The sequence below is a fragment of the Phalacrocorax aristotelis genome, chromosome 2 (genome assembly GCF_949628215.1).
Source record: "Phalacrocorax aristotelis chromosome 2, bGulAri2.1, whole genome shotgun sequence".
In the NCBI taxonomy this organism is placed as follows: domain Eukaryota; kingdom Metazoa; phylum Chordata; class Aves; order Suliformes; family Phalacrocoracidae; genus Phalacrocorax; species Phalacrocorax aristotelis.
In genome coordinates, this window is record NC_134277.1 from 144875422 (window position 1) to 144895937 (window position 20516).

General features: G+C 41.9%; 1 protein-coding gene across 2 annotated transcripts; it reads right to left on the minus strand.

The window, feature by feature from the left end:
* Positions 1-581: 581 nt before the first annotated feature.
* PABPC1 (poly(A) binding protein cytoplasmic 1) lies at positions 582-17182 on the minus strand. 2 transcript variants are annotated; one of them, XM_075085515.1, is made up of 15 exons: positions 16430-17182; positions 11390-11583; positions 11172-11287; positions 9189-9319; positions 7670-7764; positions 5969-6106; positions 5778-5873; positions 5071-5343; positions 4792-4885; positions 4475-4585; positions 3494-3648; positions 2969-3053; positions 2655-2785; positions 2331-2426; positions 582-1021 (listed from the first exon to the last, which is right to left on the minus strand). In XM_075085515.1, the coding sequence occupies exons 1-14, from the start codon at positions 16620-16622 to the stop codon at positions 2334-2336; spliced, it is 1905 nt and encodes a 634-aa protein (XP_074941616.1). In that variant the 5' UTR covers positions 16623-17182; the 3' UTR covers positions 582-1021; positions 2331-2333. The 2 variants fall into 2 exon arrangements, with proteins under 2 accessions (XP_074941616.1, XP_074941615.1); XM_075085514.1 differs by having other exon boundaries at positions 9180-9319.
* Between the last annotated feature and the right edge of the window lie 3334 nt (positions 17183-20516).

Consider the following 20516-nt stretch of genomic DNA (forward strand, 5'->3'; position numbering starts at 1 on the left):
GTAAAAGTGTGATCTTTTGGTTACTATGCATTCAACCTTTAATACATTACCACCTGAAGCCTTGCCCGTTTTGTTCTAGGAATACCTTGTGTTCATACGCTCACAGTACCAGAATTTTGCAACACTGCCTACTGCAGACAACACTTGCTCATTCACCTATATCCATACGACTCTGCCTCCATCTCAGGGATCATTAGCCATCTAAAGACACAGCCAGAGGCCTATGCAGAGACTGTTCTTTCCACCAGAACCTGTGAGAACAAACACCACGTGCAGGTGGTCAGACGGGATGACATTTCTTACTGCTCATCTCAAGGTTGGGTATTTAAAGGTCTCCTCCTAACTAGACAATGACAAGAGCCCAGACATCATGCTATTAAGGACTTAAAATCCAGATATGGATCTAGCTGCTTTTTAAATTTGTTTTAATGCCTATGTTTATATTATCAGTAACAGGTGGCTAAATGCAGGCTAATCTCTAGAAACTGCTAAAACATACTACAGAATGGGATTCTAACTTGGTATTCTGAATAACAACCTTACCAGAAGTACACTGTAGAGAAGAAGCCATCACAAGTCAGTCAGTGTTTAAGGAATTTTTATTAAACCAAGAATTTTATAATCCAAATTACGTTTCTTTGCTCAGCTATCAATTCTCACTGTCAACTAAAACAGCAGTGATATTCTGAGCTTTTCCACAGTAAAGAATTACAAAATTAAAGAAAGGAATGCTTTAAATTTTTGTACTGTGCTGAAAATTCTTTTCCCCCGGGTTTATAAAACATTAATTTGTATTTTTTATTTTACTATTTTTTTTAAATTTTAAATCAATAAGTAATCTAGGACTAGCATTTGTTTTGCTAGCCCCGGCGTTGCTCTGTACATAAGCTTCAAAGTTTCCTTTCCTTTTTTTATTTATTTTATATTTTGCAATGTTTTTCTCAATATTTAATAGTTTTTCCATGTTTAGATTTTTTTTTCTTCGGTGAAGCGAAGTTCTAGATTGTAGTCCCGGATCTTCCTGCAAACAAAAACAGTGATGTTAGCACCTTGTTTTCTGACACGCTTTCTGCAACTGAAAGCCCAATAGCACTTCGGGCTTTTGCAGTATCAACTATATCAAAGTTCTTCACAAACAGTGGATCAGAGTTACCCCCCACTTTTTAGAGACATGAAAGTGAAGTATCCCAAGTCTGTGATACTTAATAAAACCGACTCTAGAACTAAACAGTACTCTGGCACAGCATGGCCTTAGACAGCGGCCATGCGCAGTAATTTGTTACTGTAACTAACTTGACTGCAGGTCTCCTCTACTCTTAGGGCCAGCATACCAGGGCTCATCAAATAACTACACTAGTAGCATTTTCAATTTCCAATTACTAAAACATCACGGAGCACATGGAGTAATGGTCTCAAAATTTGGGCATCTTAGTTTAGGACAAAGAACTTATTCAGCACTTGTTTAGCTCCAGTATGAAAGCGTCACTAGCAAAAAAAAAAAAACAACGAAGTAGTGTGGAAAAAATATGACTCAAATTCTGCCTCCAAAAGGGAGGTTGCAGAAATGAAAAGAGCAAGAAAAAAGAAAATTTTAAGTGATCAAATGTTAAAGCAGGCGTCTTCAACTGATAGCTATAAAAGTGGAAAGTTCATATACAGGCGAAACCTAACTGGACTGAACAGAGAGCAGACTCCTGTATTATCCTCAACTCCATCACATTTTCCCCTTTCAAAATTGTAAAGCTACCATCTTCTGCCTCTGCCTGTCATGCACGATTAAGATACTGAACCCAGAGAAGGCAATAAAGAAAATCAGTATTTTAATTAACATAAAAGATAAATTCACCAAAATGTGAAGTCAAGACAATATGTAGTTTCGTTTCTAGTTGTGTAATTTTAGATTTTGGCAAGTATAGACAAGTTATAGTGCAAATAAGCTATTTAATTTCTAAGGAAAAATGGTTGGAGTATTGTTTCAAGCTTATTTCAATTCCACAAGTTCCTCTTGAACAACAGTATGAATAGTAGCATTTGACAGAACTGCCAATTTGTGCACACATGCCTAGAACTAATTCCAGCTAACTATGCTGTTAAAAACCATGCTTTAACTCCAGCTAAATATGCCAGACACGTCATTAGCATTTGCTAACCAAGAGTGACAGAACTGGACAACAGGACTGAGGACAAAATTCGTTTACAACTGTGACCACAGCTGCTACTTTCTGTGGCTGCAAATGATACAGAGCCTGGAAGCATACTGCTTATAAGGCTATAGACTAAGGACAATCGCCCCAGTCAACCTGTAAAACTACAATGCTCAGAAAACTTACTTATTAAACACTTGGAACCCCAGTGGGATTATTAACTGCCTTTTGAGCAGCCTCTTTAGCTTGGTGGGCTTGTAGTACGGCTACAGCTTCATCAACCTGTTAAGTAAAGAAGAAAAATTAATAAAGGAAGCGTAGCAATTTCTGTATATTTAGGTTTGCATGTATAATTGAAACGTGTTTCATGTAAGCTGCTGCCACCCTCTGAAAGAGGGTATTCTGACTTCTCACCCTCGGCCACTGCTCCACTGTGTCAGCATAAACACCTGTTAAATCAGTGTAGACTTAACTACTGATAAAACATGTGTAAGGCAGAAGTCCACCTACCTTCGAACGAAGAGACTCAGGAGACTCGAGCATGTGGAGGAGTTCAGAGTTGTCAATCTCCAACAACATACCAGTGATCTTACCCGCCAGAGTAGGGTGCATGCTTTGAATGAGAGGAAATAGACGTTCACCTAGAGAGAAAAATGTTACTCAGTGACAAATCTCATCTGACAAACAGCCTAGATTCAAGGGAAAAGGGGAACAAACACCTTGTTCTACAGCTAAACCTATTTATTCTGCATTTTAAGTTTGATAAAAGAGTGCTTTGACTGTCCTTCTGCTACAAGGCATAGAGAGAGGTATCATGTACATACCTAACATCTGCTTTTGTTCTTGTGGAGGAGCAGAAGCCAACATGGAAGCAGTCAAGGGTTCCTGACCTTGCACATGGACAGCAGGCTGCAAATTGATTTAACACCATTTCAAAATTAAATTCTAGTTCATAATTAGGCTTCAAATACCCAACGTTCCACAACTCATCATAAAAAATGCCTACACTGTCAGAAACATGGAAGAAATTACAACTAAGTCAATTTAATCAAATAGTGCTGGTTAAAGCTGAGTGATGCTGGAAACTGGTATCAACTGCACCATTGTGGAGCAAACACCAGGAGAATTCAGGCTAAGATATCAAGGAACTGGAAAACATGAAGTAACACAGGATCACACCCTGTTCTGGGTGAACTTGAAATATACTTAAAACCCCACGGCTGCAACACTGCTGCCACAGTGCAGAGCCTGAATTCTAGAATAACAAAGACAACTCTTAATCATAAGCACCCTCCTCCTTCCTCTACAAAAAACACCAGAAGCATGGACCAGTTCCTAAAATTACATACCTGCTGCATAGCAACCTGCGGCTGTGTATTAAGATGCTGCTGAGGATTACGAACACCTGCAGCGTATTTGTATTGTGGTACTGTGCGTACAGCAGGAGTAGCTGCAGTAGCAGCTGCTGCAGGACGTGGACCCATTGTTTGTGTTGATGTATTAGCTGAAAAAAAATAACAGAATTGAGTATGTGAATAATTCATTTTTTTATTTAGCCTACACTGTACAAGTTACAAAAAGAGAACCAAACCAGCCCAAACAGAATAACTAATTTAGGTATTTTATTATAGAGTCATCTCAGTAGTATTGTCAACTGTCACATCACTAGTCGTATCTGAAGGTTCAAAGCTCAAAATTTACTGGATGTTACTTTGAGTCACTTCACTAATGCACTGCTTTTCTTAGACGCTATTGGAAAAAAGATCTGTGAGAAAACATTCACTTTAGTGGAGTATTAATTTAACTTCATTTTAACCTCAAAGGACACTTGATTTCCTGAGCACACTATGTCAATAGTCATCCTAAAAAAGATACTTTCACAAAGCAGATAGCTAGAACATACTACTGTCTAATACATTCAGTGAGAATTAAGACTCCGTTACAATTAGTTCTGGTTCACTCAGTGATTTGCAGATTCTGCATACATGACACTGGCTCACAGAATTCTATGACAAATAGTAAGAACTAAAATTCTATCATCTCAATATTTCTACATATAACCTATCATTACAATTGCCATGATGATGCTTAGAAATGGCAGAAGCTGTCATGTAGTATTATTAAAATGCACACCAAAAGAAGTAGTGCTCCATCCTGAAGAAATGGGACCACAGCAGGTGTCTCTGCTGGGACAATATTTGAAGCAAGAGCCAGAAAAGGAGGGAAGTGTTACCACACAATACTGAACTTAGAAATGCATTTGAGCGATTATTCTGAATCAGCAAAATTAAAGAAGTCTAATACTTAAAGTTTGCATAAACAAAACTCACCAACACGTTGTGTTGACATGACTCGTGGAACTTGTGAGGAAGCTGGTCTCATGGTGCTAAATGGTGGTCTGGGTGCTGCTGGGCGGATAGCACCAGGCATGTTTTGGAATGCTATGTTTTAGAGAAAATAAATTAAGTTACACGCTGAAACACCGAATGGTGAAAAGAGTTCAGAAGTAACACCACTAATACGACAAAGAGAAGACTGATACTGTAATGCCATGAAATTTGAATATATTTTCATTACATACAAGGTGCAAAGGTAAATGCTATGGAGTTTACTGCAATCACTGGAAAGAGGTAAAGAAGTGACTTACGATGAGGTCTGGCACCCTGAGCAGTCCAGCGAGGACTAGGTCTAGCAAGTTGAGCGAGTTGATTAGTAGGATAGTATGCAGCACGGTTCTGAGTCTGTCAAATATAAAAACATTGCGTGACTTTGTTATCTTTGAAGGGTACACTGAACAGTCCCTCACCTTTCTGCTATGACATTAGAGTGCTGAAATTACAGACATGCTAATAGTTACATTTACTGTTAAATCTGAACAGATTTTATATACAGTACAAACCATTCAGTTACTCATCTCTACACGTACCTGTGGGATAGCTGCCATGAAGTAACCTGAAGGAGGTGCTGGTTGGTAAGGGTTGATTACAGGATTAGGTACAGCTCTTACACTTGCCATTCTCTGCATATACTGGTTGGTGAGATGAGCTTGGCGCTCTTCTTTACGCTGGGCTAGAGCTACATATAATGGTTTAGTAGCCACAATTCTACCATTCATTTCTGTGACAGCTTTGGTGGCTTCTTCTGGTGATGAAAAGCATACAAATCCAAATCCTTTGCTGCGGCCACCTTCCATCATGACCTGTCAGCACAAAATTTAGTTTTAAAACAAAAGAATGTCATATCCACTCAACTCGCAAGAGTGTTTTTCAGCTTAATAGAAGTGAGACCACAGGTTTTACTAAAATGATTTATAAGAAGGAACAGAATGCTTAATTAATAACTTGCTATTTACTGAATACTGATGAAAATCTCAGTGAGGTAATAACGAGCACATTATTGCACCAAAAATATTTTTTTCTCACATTAATATCAGCACTCAGTTTATCTCAAGAAAGGATGATCATATGCATTTAACCTGAGATGTACAATAATCAAGAAAGCAGATACCCGCATATATAGTGGCAGTGGTAAGTGACTCGATCACATCTGTTAGTCAATGAAATAAATTACTCTTCCTTGGTGAAGAATCACTGTTCGTTTTCAGAGAAAGGATGAGCACAATCTTTACTTTACCTTTGCACTAGTGATTGTACCAAATGGGGAGAATTCTTTTCGAAGACGCTCATCATCAATCCCATCATCAAGATTTTTCACATAAAGGTTTACACCCTAAAGAAAAGGCAAGTTATTTCTGAAAGCAAGTGACCTGGGTAAATCTAAAAATATCATAGAATAAAGTTGTTATTCTTGAATTAAAACTGAACCTGGTATCTGGTGATCCTGTCCTGCTTCATTTGTTCAAACTTGCGCTTCAGCTCCGTCTGTCTTTCCACCTTTTTCTGAGCCCGGCCAACATAGATTTGTTTCCCATTGAGCTCTTTCCCATTCATCTCATCTACAGCCTTCATTAACAAACAAGAAGTTAGAAGTGCTTTGTATTCCAATGTTTTTTCAGGCATCCAGAAAAATGTAATTCAAATACGAAAAGTTACATAAGGATTCCAGAAAAAGAGGCGATCCATCTCAAATATCACTAGTGGAAACAAATACCCCAATACTTCCCCTGCTTAAGTGAAATGGAAATTGCTTTCCGAGTGTGTTTCTGTCCAGTTAAGAAAAGTCACAAAGGATGCAAAGAACTTTTCTTATATCAAGTTGGCAAAAAATAAATCAAGTCACATAATGAAGAACTATTTCTCCAGCCTCATCTTGCTAAAGGCAGAAAAAAGAAAGCAAATTAAGTTGAAAAGCTCTAATTCACACATTTGACTTGTTTTTAAAAGCAACATCTGAAACTGTAGCATCTAGCAGATTTTCTTATACTATATGTTAAGCTACAGTTGGCATATATGGCTTTTAAAAAGAATTTTAATATTTTCTTAAGAAAATACTTAAAGAGTATGAAAATATTAAATTTTTTTCCTTTATGCTGTTTCAAGTTACAACTATTAAGATATTAAAACTCTGGCACAGATTTAGTCAATTAATTTAAAACTATAAGTCACCAGCTTACTGTATACCTTCAGAATCAAAGCCATTAAACACAGATTTACTGAGATATTAAAATTTTGTTATTTAAAACACCCAACATGTGATTCTGATTACTGTAAAAGAAACAATTCATCTATGAATGTATGCAAGACTGAACAATGTAGATGTTAAGACAGACAGGATTTGTTCTAATCCCTTGTTTGTACACTTGCAGTACTGACAAATCACCGAAATGCCTTTTGAAAAGCAAACTTCGTTTGCTGCCCTGGTTTGTTCTGTGATGAGTTTTTCTTCTGATGCTATGTCCCTACTGCCACAGTCAACTGACACATCAAAGCAACCAACTGACAAAGAATTAAGTTATACAGCACACTGGCATGTTAGAGACACAAACAAATTAAAATGACCCTTCTTCCAAAGGTACCCTTCAGAGTAAAAGCAACATCACAGGGCTCTACGACTGTTTTCTTATAGCTGTGCCAAACATGCTCCATAAAACTTCCCTGCTGACTTTGCACTGCTGAAGTTTGAAAACACAATCCTTTCTGCCTTGCACAAATGTTTTGTGCAACCATATTGGATCCAATGATTCATCTGGGTTTTGCAGAGATGTAATTATTTGCTACGCTTGCATGCTGCCTAGCATGAGGGAGTCCAAATCTCGTTGAGACCTTTAAAAGCCCAACTCCAGCAGGTTATTAAATTATTCAAGATTACCCATTTCTACACTAGTCCCAGCTGTCTCAGAGTATCTTGACTTAATAGGCTCCTCAGATCAACTGACATTTGCTTGTTAGAAAGCATTCTAAATGACAGAAACTATGCTAAGTCATTTAGGAAGCAGACACCTGTTTTTGCAGTGTTCTTGACCAATTAAAAACCCTTAATGAATTCACAAGATTTCAAATCACTCAATGAAACGTATTATTCAGGTCTCAGTTACAGAATTCCTAAAGTGAAGTCCAAAAGCTTACTTTCTGGGCATCTTCATGTCTTTCAAAACTAACGAAGCCAAAGCCTTTGGATTTTCCACTCTCATCAGTCATAACTTTCACACTTAGGGCAGGACCTAAAAAGAGAATGAAATACTTACGCTTCGTACATAGAACGTCTTCTCTTCACATTTTGAACATCCTGTTTGCAAGTCTTAACATTTAGTTTGTTTCACTTGTATTACAAAGGACTCCTGCACCAACCATAGTATCTAGTAAACATCACCCATTAATATAAAACTGCTAATGTGCCCTGATGCTGAAATTCAGCCGTTACGGCTGAAGCCTGCCATGCTGAATTTAGAATCATAGAATTGTTAAGGTTGGAAAAGACCCTTAAGATCGAGTCCAGCTGCTAACCTATTACTGCCATGTCCACCACTAAACCATACCCTCAAGCATTTATTTCTCTCCTCCTGTACTTTCAACCAAAATGGGGTAGTGAATGAAACTGTTTTTCTCATTAAAAATTACAACATTTAAAAAGCATTAGTGCTTCCATCCTTTGAAATAGGTACTGAAAGTTGGAGGAGGCCTTTCTGTTAGGCATGTGCTTCACCATTTATCCTGGTGAAAGGTCATCCCAGTTCATCAGTTCCAAACCTTTGAAAAATTGCAGTTCACAGACTCAATTGAGACAGATATTAGCAGCTAAATTTGCCACTGTTTTGACCATAGATGCTTCCAATAGTGAAAAGGAATTTCCTGTAAATGCTGCTTAGGGCTGTTATAGAGTATACAAGAGTATACAAGGCTTTGTCCTGCTTTACATGATGTCCACTGGAGAACAGCAAAAGCACGGAGGCAAGAAAATACAAAAGCTGAGGCTGAAAATAGATGTGCCCTATAAACCAGTGTAACAATCTGTAACTGAATTAATCAGTTTGCCACTTCCTATTTCAATGGTGACACATCATATATATTGCTAGATCATGATCATATGCCTGCCATAATTTTGCCCCATGCATAACTGAGGTTCAAGACAGAACCAAATAGCCTGCCAATGGAAAAGTTCTCTATAATTTCATATTAGGACAACCACCACAATGCAACCAAATAATGAAAGCAGAGATACTCTGAATAAAGAAAAGTCTGCAGGTCAATGAAAGCAATAGCAAACTCATTTGTCATGTATCCTGTAGAGAATTCATAACATCAATCTGTACTGAAAGAGAAAAACACTTCTATTTGCAACTTAAAAGAATTTGCAAAACCCATTCAAAAGATTATTTGGACACATTTTCAGATTATTGGAAACAATTCTGATGGCAGGATTACGTACGCTGTTCTGCATATTTAGAATTCTGAGTGGTATTACTGCACTTTGAATCTGAAATTGGAATTAAGTATCAACTTTTCAGTACCTTTAATTTTTATTTTCTTAAATCAACATCAGACAGCCAGCTGATTCCTTGTACTATAAGGTACTGTACAGATAAGATATAAGTAGTAAACTGAAGTTCACTCATTTATATAAAGTTTAAGACATTACCAAACTTGCCAAAGAGTTCCTTAAGTCTCTCATCATCCATGTCTTCTCCGAAATTCTTGATGTAAACATTGGTGAATTCCTTTGCTCTGGCTCCAAGCTCTGCCTCACGTTCCTTGCGAGATTTAAACCTTCCAACAAATCTAGTTGCAGGAGAACAGAATAGTGTAGATTAAAGGAGTCTGTCAAGGTTTGAAAATTTACTTTTATCCTCTGGCATCAAATTTTATTCTTAATCATTGTTCATTATAGGCATGAAATTCTTTAGATAAAATATTTACAACAGAACTCCATCAGAAAAACAATTTCACTGTCCTTGCTACATCAGTGTGCTTATCACCATTACTGGCATAAATATGCCTTCAAGCCATTGGCGAGATTGTTCACTCTTATAAAACAGCCTTTGACAACAGGAGCTGGACAATGGGAAAGAGTAATAAGTACAGTGGCTAAACAGAAATTCTAGATATCAGCATAATCCCTCTGCCATACTAAAAAATTGGCAGCCTTAAAGCAGTTACTGTTCTCTGATCCAATTTTTAAGCAAGGAGTATTTAACTAACCTCCCCCCACTCCCTTACACACCTCTCCAGCCTATACCACAGCAAGACTTTTGTTTGATTTGTGTTTTTGTTGGTTTTTTTTTTAATAGGCATAGAAGAATGAAGAGTTCAACCTGCTCTTCAGTCAAATGCCATTGCAAATTGGCTGGGAACACCAAAGGTCAGTTCATACCATCAGAGAAAGAACAGAAGCTGAACAAAACACCGCAACCCAAGGAAGTGCAGGCGTCACATGGCTAACACTGATTTCTGACCATTTTGCTCTTGAATCATATTGTCCAACTTTGTAGCTCCAAATCTGACAAATCCAATTAAGTAGCATACAGTAACTCAGCGTTTTCTTAAACTTTGACTTCACCCAATTTATAGCAACAAGGATGTAAAAATGATAGTGCAATTTATCCTTTAGATTTTGATAGTGAGTGAAGTACTTGAATTCACTTTTAAAAACCTTGCCTGAATGGAAATTCAAAGGAAAATTAACTAACATGATGTATTTTACCAAAGTTTATATAAATCACGTGCTTTTATGACTACATGCTGACCTTTTTTACTAATTTAAAAAAGTTGCATAAAGATGGAAGCTGAGTAAAAACATCCACAGTACCCCAGTCAAGCGCAGAACAAGCAGGAAAACTAAAGTTTTGAAATATAAGTTCTCCCTGTATGTGGCTTGATCCATCCATCTCTGCATGCAAAAATAATGCATGACGGTAAGCTGATGCTGATTTCTGTTTTCTTTTTCCAAAACCTCTCAAGGATTTACAGAGCTATTCTTTTACAACTATACCAAATACCATAATGGTCCCTTAGGCATAGCTGTGAGGCACTCGGCCCTGCCTCAAGCCTAGATATCACTAACCAAGTAGACAAGTAACTTTTCTCCCTACCGTATAGAACAGCAAAAATGTTTAGAACATTATGTCTCTCAGTTTTATTCTCTACTCCTATTTCCTAGATATACCTAATAAGAGACATTCATGTAAAGACATTAGTGTAATCTGACCCCTATTCAGGACTGCGTAACTCTAGAACTTTAAGTTTCATCCAAAAAATGGGTAACATACCTATCCCACAACTCTTATAAATGAAGTATTATTCAGAATACCCAATGGATTGTATTTTATCTCAGACTAGTAAGATCAGAAAACCACAGAAGTTCCCAAATCCTGATTACAGCATTAGCTTGTAAAACAACTAATAGAACAAATTTTTTTCCCTAGACTCCATTATTAGCATTTTCTGAACTTATTCTGCCTTTAGAATAGGCAGGTGACACAATGCATCGTATTCCTAGCACTAAAATTCTAAATCCTCTTTAAAATTAGAAGTTTTTAGAACCACCTGTCTTTTCTAGGTAAGCCTTAAATATTTGTCCGCTGCAAAATGAACTTCAGTCTGTTGATCCCCAGCTACGCATTTATGTACTTACACTTTGCGGTCATTAAGCAGCATACCATTCATTTTTTCAATAGCTCTTTCTGCAGCTTCTTGTGTCTCAAAATGTACAAATCCATAACCCTTGGATCCATTTTCATCACATACCACCTATTAAAGAAAAAACCCTGTTGTAATACCCATGGAGTGTTTCCAGCGTAAATTGAGTTTTTTGTGTCAAACCATTAAACGCAGAAATAATTTTCCACTAACCTTACAAGATAGGATGTTTCCAAAAGCAGAAAATGTGTCATACAAAGCTTTGTTATCAATTGATTTGTCCAAGTTTTTGATGAAGATATTTCCTACACCACTTTTGCGTAGAGATGGATCGCGCTGAGACCACATGATGCGCACTGGTTTGCCTTTAATGACATCAAAGTTCATGGTATCCAAAGCTCTTTCAGCTGGAAAAACATCATGGAGTTAGTAAGAAATGCTAAAGTTATCTTAATAAGGACACAAATAGCATTTGAAGTGCAATGCTCCATAAAATTTTCACTATTTTAAGTCCAGTAGCACCAAGATGCCAACCCAAGCCTCCAATGTAAATAACCCTCACTCCGTTTTATGCAAGTAAAAACTAGCAAAAACTCCTCAGCAAAAGCTGTGCTTGCTCAGGAGACAGGAAGGAGCACAAGTCAGCTAAACAAGCTGTAGAAAACCCAATAGCCTAAAGGATTGGACCCCATCATGAAAATATGGTACAGTGACAGGAGAAAACATATTGAGGGATGACAGTTACTACCTATTCCACAGGACGAAGAGTTTTCGCATTTGTAACAATCAGCTGACCACTCCCACATCACATAGATATATATTGTACCAATAAGAATATTTTTAGGGGCACAGCATGTGCCTACATGAGGCCTTTTATAAACATTAACAATAGAAGTCCTAAATCACCAATCCCCCTAAACTGACAAAATTTCTTTGCTAGGTGGAGTTCAAGCCTGGTTCAGGCAGCTGTTCCATACAACTCCTTCCTTAGTGACAAAAAAGATCTGTGATGCACTTCAGGGCAAGGAACAGCTCAAAGATATTTAAAACTAGCACTTACTTAATTTTGAAAATCTGAAATTATATGTATATATTAAAAGCTTATGACAAAATACATACAAGCTCAATGAAGGAGCAAACATTAAGACAGCAAAACAAAGTAGTGTAACCCAGGTTTTGTTTCTCCAGTGAAGCAGTTTTTCCAGTAGAACTCCACAACTAACTTTTCAAAGCCTGAATGTAAGTTCTCAGTGTATTTAGATAGGGAATTATCAAGACTTCTTCAGTTTTCATACGTCCCATCAAAGCAACATGACATGTCTGTGATGTTTTAATTCATAAAGGTATTTAAGGAAGAAAGAGCAACAGTTCTCAAGTATGGCAGACACATTTTATGATCTCCCACATCAGCTCCTTTTCATCGTTCCTGCACATCTGGAAGAACACTGAAGAAAGTCCCAATAAATACCTGAAGCCACACTCATTGGTATGAACTCGCTTTGCATAGAGCAGAGCAATGTGATGTTAACAAGGCTGAAATGGATTTGGTATTAGTTTGAAAACAGTAACTACATCAGTTAATTGCTTTTCTTAGGAGAAGGACCAAGGGCCAATCCCATTGTGAAAACCCTTATGTTTTTCTTCTTTAAGTGCTGCTTTTATCTTTAGCTACGTTGCTGGATATCACGGCCAAAGAAAATTTGCCATCAGCCTCTGGTTCAGCTGGTACACAATGTTTTACGTCCTTTTTTGCCATGTTTTCAGATTACAAGTGAATTTTAATATCATAGTCTCTGAAAGACATCTGTAGAAGTTAACAAGACAGGCTTCTAACATTTTCTCGTAAAAAAACCCTCATGTATTGATACTATTACCGTATTCACATGACAGTAGCAAGTCAACAACAGATTTAAGCTGAAGCTGCAAAAAATATAAGCATTGCCAGTCTTTTAAATACGTTAACAAGGCTTTCACAAGCTTTAATATAAATTAAGCAAGGGAGAAAATACAACCTAGATACTGATAATGAGAAACAAAAAGCACTGGAAGGCTCTACATTACAACAGAAAAAAAAAAGATGGCCGAAAAATAAGAACCATGGATATCAGACTGGCCACAGTAGAAACGTCTAACACTTTGGTATTGCCCTGGAAGTCATTAGAACTATTACTGCCAGCACCAGCAAAAGTGCCAGCAACAAACAGTTCATTAGTTCCAGAAGTAGTAACAGGGCTTCCTTTACTAGAAAAGAGGCTTTTCTAATACATGCTAATTGCTTCTAGAATAATCCTGATGCTCCTGTGTGTTCCTGGACACAGTTCCCAAACATCTGACTCAAAGTGGGTCCTAGCCTTCGGAAACATTACCTCTCTCCACTAATACTGAGCACGTATCTTAGACGAATGCAATTTCTCCAGAAAGACAAGGACAGCATGGAAACTCTCAACAGCTCTCCTCTTCTATGGAGCAGAAGTACCAGAAATTTAAAGATTTCTGCTTAATCAACACTACATTGTCATTCCACAACAGATTTTAAGACGTTACTAGAATACATCTCCAACCAGGTACAAGCTACTGTCATTAAAATTCACAACCAGTAAAACTGGCTTACTTTCATTACACTTCAGCTATAAAAGGCTGCGCGCTGTTTGCAGAATGCAATTCCATTCAGCAGTTAACTTGTCACCAAGTGGACACACCTACCCATGCTGTAACTTTTGCTGATTCTGCTGGAGCTTTTATTGAATGAGTCACCAGCTCCCATTTTAGTTGCGAGCAACTGGACAGCCCTCTTTAGTAACAATTTCAAAATCACATGGAATATACGCTTAATGCTAAACTGTGCTAAACGTACATAGCAATAGCTATAAAATAAACACCTGGAAACATAATCATTCAAAAAAATCTGAAGGGAGAAGTGCAGTTTCAGATTGCTCAAGAATATTTCCAGTTTAGTGACTAAACAAGGTCTGGGTTTTACTCCAGACTATGACTCAAATTCAGAAAAGGCACAACTATGAAATGTGCACATACCTCACAAATGTGTCATCAGGCCTAATTAGTTCTTGGAAGAGCTTTGAGATCCCTAGTTTACAGCCAGCTGGTGATGTCAAACACACCTTCAAAGACATTTTTCAAAACCCCAGCTAGTTGTTACTAGCTGTTTAATAAGCATAGCCTGAGACATAGCTAAGAATTAGGCTAACACTAGCTGCCAAGAAAAGGCAGCTAGTTTGGAATCAAAATAAAACCAGTACTACTGTAAGAATAACCATTCATCCTCAGAGCTCCTATTTAAAGGTTTCAGTAAATGGATAGACAGATCCATTAATGAAAAAGATCAGCAAATGCTTTCTAGGTATTTGCCAAGAACATAGAATTCTAAAAAAGCTGCAAAAGTCTAATCATACAAACTAATTTAAGTATATTTTAAACAAGTGCTTCCAGCTACGTGCCAGGTGCAACTTTGATACAGATGAGAACTACTTTTAGCTGAACAGGACTAGGTGTAGAACAAAACATGCATGCTTCCCAAAGACCAAAAAAACCCCTTGTAACATTTGCAGTAACAGCATTTTGGCAAGAGGCACATTCTCAAACTCTGAATGCAACGCACTGCTCAGGTGAAAAAGCTGTCTTTGTTCCCACATCTGACAAATTACAAACTAAGTCACAAAGCCCAGGGTTGAACAGGTTGCTCGACTAATGACAACGATGAAGTCGGCCCTTACAGAATTCTATCATTACTAAGGAGAAGCATTTGAATCACCTTCAACTTCTGCCTTCACATTATCATATCGCAGTGCTGAACTGTGATAACCACTTATTTTTCTCTTTGAGAGTAAACTGTGCCGTAAGCTTTTATCAAATGAAAGCAAAGTATGTTAAAACAAGCATTCAAACCATCCCATCCTAAACAACAGCTGAATAAATTAAAAGCTATCTGAAGTGAGAGCTGATAACAGGTGAAATATCTGCCTATTAAAAAGATGAGACAGTAACTTTTACTACCTACATACGGATATCATCGGTACACCAAAGTCTGATCTGATAATGGCTACACGCTAAAGCCAATCTTGAAAGCCAGTTAATCTAATTGCTTGAGAAGTTTGTAATTCCAATGTCTCACGTTCATATGCTTGAAAATAAAACCATTATAACAGAAAGCTGTTTACTTAACTGTACTTGAAATCAAGCATGTTCTAGCTGGCCAAATTTATTCTCTTAATTGGACTCCACAAAACTTAGAGCTGGTCACATTCAGATCTTTCACCCAAACACCCTCCAAAAGAACAAGCCAGTTTGCCAAACTTGGCACAAACGTGACCAGAACTACATGGAAAGTTTCTTTACAGACATAACTTTAGAGAACCAGCAACACGTCGTATAAAGCAAGTTTGATAAAAAAAGACAGCTTGGGAAACAGAATGCCGTAGAGTTTACTACTAGGAGAAAGGGATGAGAATACAGCTTCCTACATGAAAAGCAAGCATAGGAGGCCCAAGTAATTTCATCCCGTCCCTACACGTGACAGACCTGACATGGTGTTTTAGCTTATTTTGCTTTCGCCTGTGGTTTGACTGGACGTCTATGAAACTACCAGGCGATCCGGTACGTCCTACTTCCTTCTTTTTGGCCTCTTAATCACCCAATACACACCCAGCTCCTGCGTAGTTACTAAAAGATGCTAATGACTAGGATGTTTTATTCAAGCCAGCCTTCATCTCGGATTCTCGATGCAGCCGCGCACGGAGGTGCCAGCCTGTGGAGAAGCCGCCTGCACACACAGATAGACACACAGACACCCACGCTCCCCACGGCCGCCGGGAGCCGTACCGGCCCGGGTCAGCTCCCCAGGCTTCCGGCGGGGGCCCCCGGGTCCTTCCCGCCCATCACCGCGGCCTCGCGGCTGCTCTCGGTTGCCGGCGGCCGGACGCGGAAGCGCCTCCCCCCACCCCCGCCCCCCTCCCCGCCACGAGGCGCGGGCGGCCCCGGGCCGCGTGTCAGCTAGACGTGGCCCCCCCACGCGAGCCTCCCCCCACGCGGGGCGCCAAATTCGCCCGCGTCCCGGCAAGGGGAAGCGGAGGCATCGGAGGGAAATGGATGCGGGCCGGCGGCGGCGCCAAGCCCTGGTGGGGGCGGGGGAGAAACATGGCTCCTCTGCCGGCGGCCGCCCCGGCGCTCCCCTCACGCCGCCGCCTCGCCCGCCGGCTCCCTCCCGCCCCATCCCATGCCTTTCCCGCGGCCCCTCACCGTCAGCAGGCTGCTGGAAGTTGACATAGGCATAACCGAGCGACCGGCGGGTGATCATATCCCTGCAGACGCGGATGGAGAGGATGGGCCCGGCGGGGCTGAACTTCTCGTAGAGCATGGCCTCCGTCACGTCGGGGTGCAGATCCCCCACGTAGAGGGAGGCCATGGGGTAGCTGGGGGCGCTGGGGTTCATCCTGCCGCCGTCTCCCGGAGCGGGGGCGGGCGCTGACGAGGCGAGGAGGCCGCGGCGGCCCGGCGGTCCGTGAGGGCAAGGGCCGGCGGCGGGGGGGCTCACGCTCCGGAGGCGGATTCGAAACTTAACGGCTGCAGGAGACTGTTGAGTGGCGGCGGGCGGGTTCTGGCTCGCTCGGTGCCGGGCCTGGCGGGGTGACGGCGGCGGCGGCTGGCGCTGGCCTCGGCGGGGATCGGGATCGCTCTGTCTCCTCTCGGCTGTGCCGGGTCCGGGGGGGGCTTCGCTTCACCGGGTTATTTTATATCAAACCGGCCGGTTGCAGAAGGTTGACGGGAGGTGAAAGAGGGAAGGATTATTATTTTTTTTAAGGTTTTTTTTTTTTTGGATTTTTTTGGATTTTTTTTTTTTTATATTTTTAGTAATAAATGGTGCGGCGGGGCCGGGCCGGCGTGTCCGGGTGTCCGGAGCACACGCACTGCGCACACAGCTCCGACGGCGGCCGGGGGACAAGGGGGAGGCCGCCGCCCCGGCCGCGCGCTATATATACCCGCCCCGCCCCCACCCGCCCCCACCGCGCCGCACGCCACGCACCGACCGCGAGCACCGCGCAGGCGCCGCCGCGGGAAGGGGGCGGAGAGACGCGGGGCGACGGCGCCCGGACGGGGAGGGGAGGGGCGGCTGCGCCGACCACGCATGCGCGGCGGGAGGGGCGGGGGTGGCGGGGAGGGAGCGCGCCTGCGCCTCCCGACGTCACCGGGGGTGGTGGGGGCTCGGCGCCAGGGCGCATGCGCATGCGTCAGGGCACATGTGCGCGCCGGGTGGGGGGCAGGCGGGCGGGTCAAAGGGCGCGTGCGCACCGAGCGGACCAACGGCATAGCGGCGTAGGGCGGGAGGGGGTGGGGTTAGCGGCTGCGCGCATGCGCCCCGCCCCGCGCGCGTCTCAGGCCGCCCGTGCGGGGAGCGGCTGCTGCCAGTGGCGCGCGCGCGCGCGCGCGGGCGGGCGGGGAAGGTCGCGTGCCAGCCGGAAAGGGATGGGCGCCTTCCCGCCCTTCCCTCCCGAGGCGCATGCGCGGGAGGGCAGCTTCCGGCGTGAGCGTCGTGAGTGGGCGAAGCTCCCGCCGCTGTAACGGCCGCCTGTTGGTGGCGCCTCAGCTCCCCCTCCACCCCATGCTCCCCGTTCCTCGTGAGGGTTTGAGTCTGCCGTACGGGAAACGGGCGCTCTCCCTCCCCTTCCTGTGGCGGCTCGCCGGTGACTCTCGGCGCCCCGCTGCCCCCCTGCTAGGGGCGCTCGCTCCCCGGGCCCAGCCGTGGGGCCGCTCAAGGGTGAGCGCGAGCCTCCTTCTGGTGCCCGGGCTTGGAAGTGTGTTTGTTTGTTTATTTTTTTCACCGCTGGCTTGAGCGTTGGGTGCCGTGACCTCACGGGCTTGGCGCGCTCGCACCTGTAGGCAAACGTGCGGCTGGCTCACCGGGAGCCCAGCGGTGCCCTTAATTAACCCCCCCGCCCACCAACCCCGAGCCTTGCAAAGCAGAGGCACGCCTTTTCCGGGCTGTGGATTTTGCTCAAGAAGCGGTGACGGGCTGAAGCAAAATGTGAAGCTGCACTCCGGGAGGAGGATTGTCAATAGGCTGGGAAAGCCTATTTTAGCGGAGACGGAGCGTTTAGGATCTGCCCTGCTTGTTCCTGAAGTTTAATGTATTTGGTCGCTGTATTCTCTGTCAAAACATTGAAGTTTTGGTTGTAGATTGGATAGTATCGGGAATTAGCTGACCGTCTTTCTGTAGCTCTAAAGTGCGTGTAAGGCATCTGCCGTTATCCTAGGCAGTTTGGGGGCGGGAATGATGAACGGCAAAAATGTCCCGTTAGAAGCCTGTCAAATCACTGTCGTGACTTGTGCCATATAATTTTTCGGGGAGAAGAAGCAGTCCTGCAGATTTTAAAAAACCTGTGGCAAGTGTACTGCTGATTTACTTTTAGCCAGCTTCTCCAGTCCTAAAAAATGAGGCCTTTCACAAAAAAAAAAAGGGAAAGTATTATCTTTTAGAATTCTATGTTTTTTCATTATCAACCAATTAAACGTTTCCAATTCTTAGAAAAGAATAGAATCAAATCAAATGTGCTGCATTCCTGCAAAACAAATTAGTATAGATGAAAGGCAAGAAGCCAGATCTTAGTTTTGGAGAAGTCTTGGAGATAAGCTCTTTTATGTTTAATGTTGTTTTTCTTCTCTTGGGGGGTTTGTTTTTTCTTTTTCCCCATGTAGTTTCAACAGAAAGAGGAAGAAATGCCAGCATTTTCATATCTTGTTTTATTTTTTTGTTTTATATTTCATATCTTGTTTTATTTTTCTTTCACCAGCATTTACCATCTCAGGTTTAAGTAGAGCCATAGGAGGGAGTACTTGGGGAATTCTGCTGTCACGTGTGAAGAGTTCCACTTGTGCTCAGCAGCTGCTGCAGTTTTACTGCCTCTTGTTGGAGTTCACCAAACCCATGGCAGCACTGGCATCTCCCCATCTGCTTCGTGGCAAAGTATGGCATCTGTGTTCAACCCCACCCCACCCTGTGCTGCTGCTTTAAACTGAGATGATGGTGACTTTGTGTTTGAAGCAGCTGACAAATGAACGTGCACTCCTCTGCTGGCCCTGCTATAGCAATGGTTACTTCTGTCAGACGAGTGAAGTAAAATGCCAGAGCCAACAGTATCTTACAGTGAGATTTGATGTGTTTTTATAGGAAAAATAAAAATCTCTAGTTTAAACACTGGTTTATAATGCCCTCCCTAGGATGTAATGTGTACTGTTCCTGTTTCTGCTCTCTCCCTTCCTTGCCTGGTTCTGTTCTTCAGCATACCTCCTTTCCTCAGACTGTCGTTTTTCAGACTGCTGCTTTTTTTGTGCTTAGCTCTGTCATTAGCACCTGGTGTATTCTTACATGTTTCTTCTTGCCTAGGCATGTTTTGCTCTTTCGTGTGAGTTAGGTCACTCCATTTCTGCCCTCAGCACTCCTGGATGATGGCAAGAAAGAGCCAAGAGCATGGCGGGGCATTTCTTTTCTCTTGACAAATTAAAAAAAAAACCCCAACATTTGTAAGTTTTGTTCAGCAGAAGGGGACTTTATGGTGATCTTGCAACAACATATGACATACTGCCTCTTAACATATGACCTCAGAGTTTTCTGACATTGAATGCTGTTGGGGCAGTAAAAATGCACTCTTAACCTTAAGACAGATATCCATACATTTTGAACAATAAATTATTGTTCAAAAGCACTGGAACTTTATAGTTAAATATTTCTAGTATTTCTTCTTTCAGCAAAATAATATGCTGCTTGCATCTTGCCCTCATAGATTGCACTCATTTTGCTTTGACTTGAAGGAAGGATGTAACGGTTAGTAAAAGTTTTGCTGTCTACTCCCCCCACACCTCCATACTGTCACAAACTCTTAAATGGGAAATTTGGATATCCTTTATGAGAGAAAAAATCCTTTGCAGTTAGCTGGCGATGCCCAAAACAATTATCTTGTTCTATAGCAAACACATTAAACTTACTTTTCAGGATGTGGCCTAAGTGTTTTAAGGCAACTAGAAGGGATAGTTTTGTGGCTGAGGCACGAGATTTGCATTAAGCTTTAGGTTCTGCTGCTAGTCATTAACATTAAAGCTCATAAAGGACTTAAATGCTTGCAAGCTTGGTTCTGCTGATTGCCAACCCAGAGGTGCGGTCCAGAGCCCTGAGTGAGGTTTGGGGTCTGGAAGGGATCCTGGCAGGAGGGACCTTGTTGAGTGTTATGCCGATACTCATCTGGGTCTCTCCAAGATCCGTTTTAGCTCTGCTGCTCTCGAGTTCTGCATGGTGGAAGATAAAGGTTGCTGTAGCACACTTGTCTCGTCAGCT

Coding starts and splice junctions, on each gene's coding strand:
- PABPC1 (XM_075085514.1), bottom strand. CDS start 16,622: ATGAACCCCAGCGCCCCCAGCTACCCCATGGCCTCCCTCTACGTGGGG. Junction 11,288..11,389: donor GAAACATCCTATCTTGTAAG/GTTAGTGGAAAA, acceptor TTTCTTTAATAG/GTGGTATGTGATGAAAATGG. Junction 7,765..9,179: donor GGAACTCTTTGGCAAGTTTG/GTAATGTCTTAA, acceptor TTCTCTTTTTAG/GTCCTGCCCTAAGTGTGAAA.